Source organism: Nanorana parkeri, unplaced genomic scaffold (genome assembly GCF_000935625.1).
Source record: "Nanorana parkeri isolate BGI_ZX_2015 unplaced genomic scaffold, ASM93562v1 scaffold56, whole genome shotgun sequence".
NCBI lineage: Eukaryota > Metazoa > Chordata > Amphibia > Anura > Dicroglossidae > Nanorana > Nanorana parkeri.
The window spans coordinates 504,316-506,579 of record NW_017306324.1 but is presented as its reverse complement, the minus strand read 5'-3'; the positions used below and the strand labels follow the sequence as shown (position 1 = coordinate 506,579).

At 47.8% G+C, this 2,264-nt stretch overlaps 1 protein-coding gene across 1 annotated transcript in view; it reads right to left on the bottom strand.

Annotated features, from left to right (window-relative positions):
• ARIH2 (ariadne RBR E3 ubiquitin protein ligase 2) overlaps positions 1-2,264 on the bottom strand; it is a 35,769-nt gene that overhangs the window by 27,887 nt on the left and 5,618 nt on the right. Inside the window, exon 2 of the mRNA XM_018576133.1 lies at positions 97-470. Coding sequence (XP_018431635.1) covers positions 97-363 — 267 coding nt within the window. The 5' untranslated portion in view covers positions 364-470. The remainder of the gene's footprint in view (positions 1-96; positions 471-2,264) is intronic.

The following is a 2,264-nucleotide window of genomic DNA, read 5'->3' as shown; positions in this document are numbered from 1 at the left end:
CCCAGAGGTTTAGTGTTCCTGCCGTTTACTAGTAATGCTAGCTTCTATAAAATGTTCAAGCTTCAGAACCCCTCTACAAGCGTAAGTGGCACTCACCTGCAGCATGGAAGCCAAGTTCACCATCTGCTCATTGAGCGCGCTCTCCGATTCCCTGTAGGCGAGACAGGTGAACTGGTATTCCTCTGGGTCAAATGAGTCTGCACCCTGTTGCTCCACGTCATTAGCAACCCCAACATAGTAATCTTCTATATCTCCTGGGTCGTCATCTTCTTCCTCCTCCTCCTCCTCTTCCTCCTCCTCCTCACCAATAGGATCGTAGTCTTCATTGCTGTCTGAACCTTGACTGTTCATATCGACAGACATTTTACCATCGGGGGGAGGCCTGGACTAGAGCTATAAAATCCTGTGCATGCCCACTTTACTGTAGGACACCACGCTGCTTTCTGGCACCCATCTGGGTCTGTAGTATGCTGGGGTGAAAAAAAAAAAGAAGAGAAGCAAGTTTTCTGATTAGAAACATATACAGAGATCAAAGAAGACAGTAAACTGCACATTTAGACTTTAGTGGGGCAGTTCACAAACCAAAAGATGATGTGCAAAAAGCAGCAAATGATCAAAATCCATATCTCAAATTACTATGCTGACAGACTGGTATAGGTTACTAGCAACGCATATAAAGCTGATCTCCAGGCAGATATACAGTAAAAGACAAAAAAAAAAGACAGCTCTGTATTGATTGCAGTGTAAGTACCTGAACTGGACTCAGGATTGCTGTGCTGCAATGTTCATGTTCTAACAAGGGAAATGCTGATTGGAGCAGAGAACAAAGTGACAGAAAGATGCGTTCATCTAACTGCTGCTTCTTTATTGTCCAGGCACAGGCTGGGCAGAGACATGACCTGTAAGCGGTAAATACTTATGCAAGCTCCTCATCTTGGCCTGGTATTCTTCCAGGTCCAGGATCTCCAGCCATCTAAACTGGCCAGGCTGTGATGGTATAGCGCTTGCTCATACACACAGAGTTAATTCACCCTGGCACATGCCAGGATTGCACACGGAACGGCACATGCCAGGATTGCACACGGAACGGCACATGCAGTATTTATTTATCTAATGATTGATAATTTACACACTCTTGTATTCCAACTGCTTCAGCATGTCTGTGAACCGCAAAGAGTAGCAACAAGGGCAACTCTATGGACTATTATTTACGCTTTAGACAGCAACTGAACATTTGCAAACTCAAGACGGCATCCCACTAGAGTTCCTTCCCTTCCTTAAAGGAGAACTATGAGGCGAGTGCTTTTCACTCACCTCATAGTTCTAGCCGACCTGTGACAATGAGACTGTCACAGGTCGGCTCAGTAGATCGGGAGGTGAGCGAACACATACCGGGTTTGCTCGCCTCTCGATCCTGTCACGGCTCTCTGCCGTGACAGGGGGAGGGGCTGGATTCCCCCCTCCCCGCTCCGATCTGCCAGCGCTGACTGGCGGAACGGACGGGGGAGGGGGCGGGTACAGCTGGCTCTGCCTCTAGATAGGCAACGCTGTCACTCACGCAGCTGGGCGGATCGCGTCATCTACGTCGGGATCCGCTCCGGCTGCGGCGTCTCAGTATATAGGGAGCTGTAGCTTGCGGTATACTGAGCTTAGGGTAACGGGAGGATGCTAGTTTGTGTCCTCCCGTTGCCCTAAGGAGAACTATGGGGAAAAACACTGACCCTATAGTTCTCCTTTAAGCCCCCCCCTACCACAACTTTATTAATTTTCAGTGGTAGATTGACTGCAAGCCAGATTTTAACTTTCTGCAGGCTGGTGCCAGTTCAGTATGATAGCTGATCTCATATAAGTATAATGGCTCAAGTGAAACAATTTAATAATTTTTGATAGATTATATACCACACACACACACTATTGAGTAGGTCCCCCTTTTCCTGACCCCTCCAAAGATATGCTGTGGTATCTGGCACCAAGCCGTCAGTAGCAGATCCTTTAAGTCCTGTAAGTTGTGAGGTGTGGCCTCCATGGACTGGACTTGTTTTTCCAGCACATCCCACAGATGCTCGACCAGATTAAGATCTGCAGAATTTGGAGTCCAAGTCATCGCCTCAAACTTGTGTTCCTCAAGCCATGTTTGATGTGTTGCAGGGCACATTATCCCCCCCACTTCCGGGTGCCATTGTAATATATCCCCCCACCCACTTCCAGGTGCCATTGTAATATATCCCCCCACCCACTTCCAGGTGCCATTGTAATATATCCCC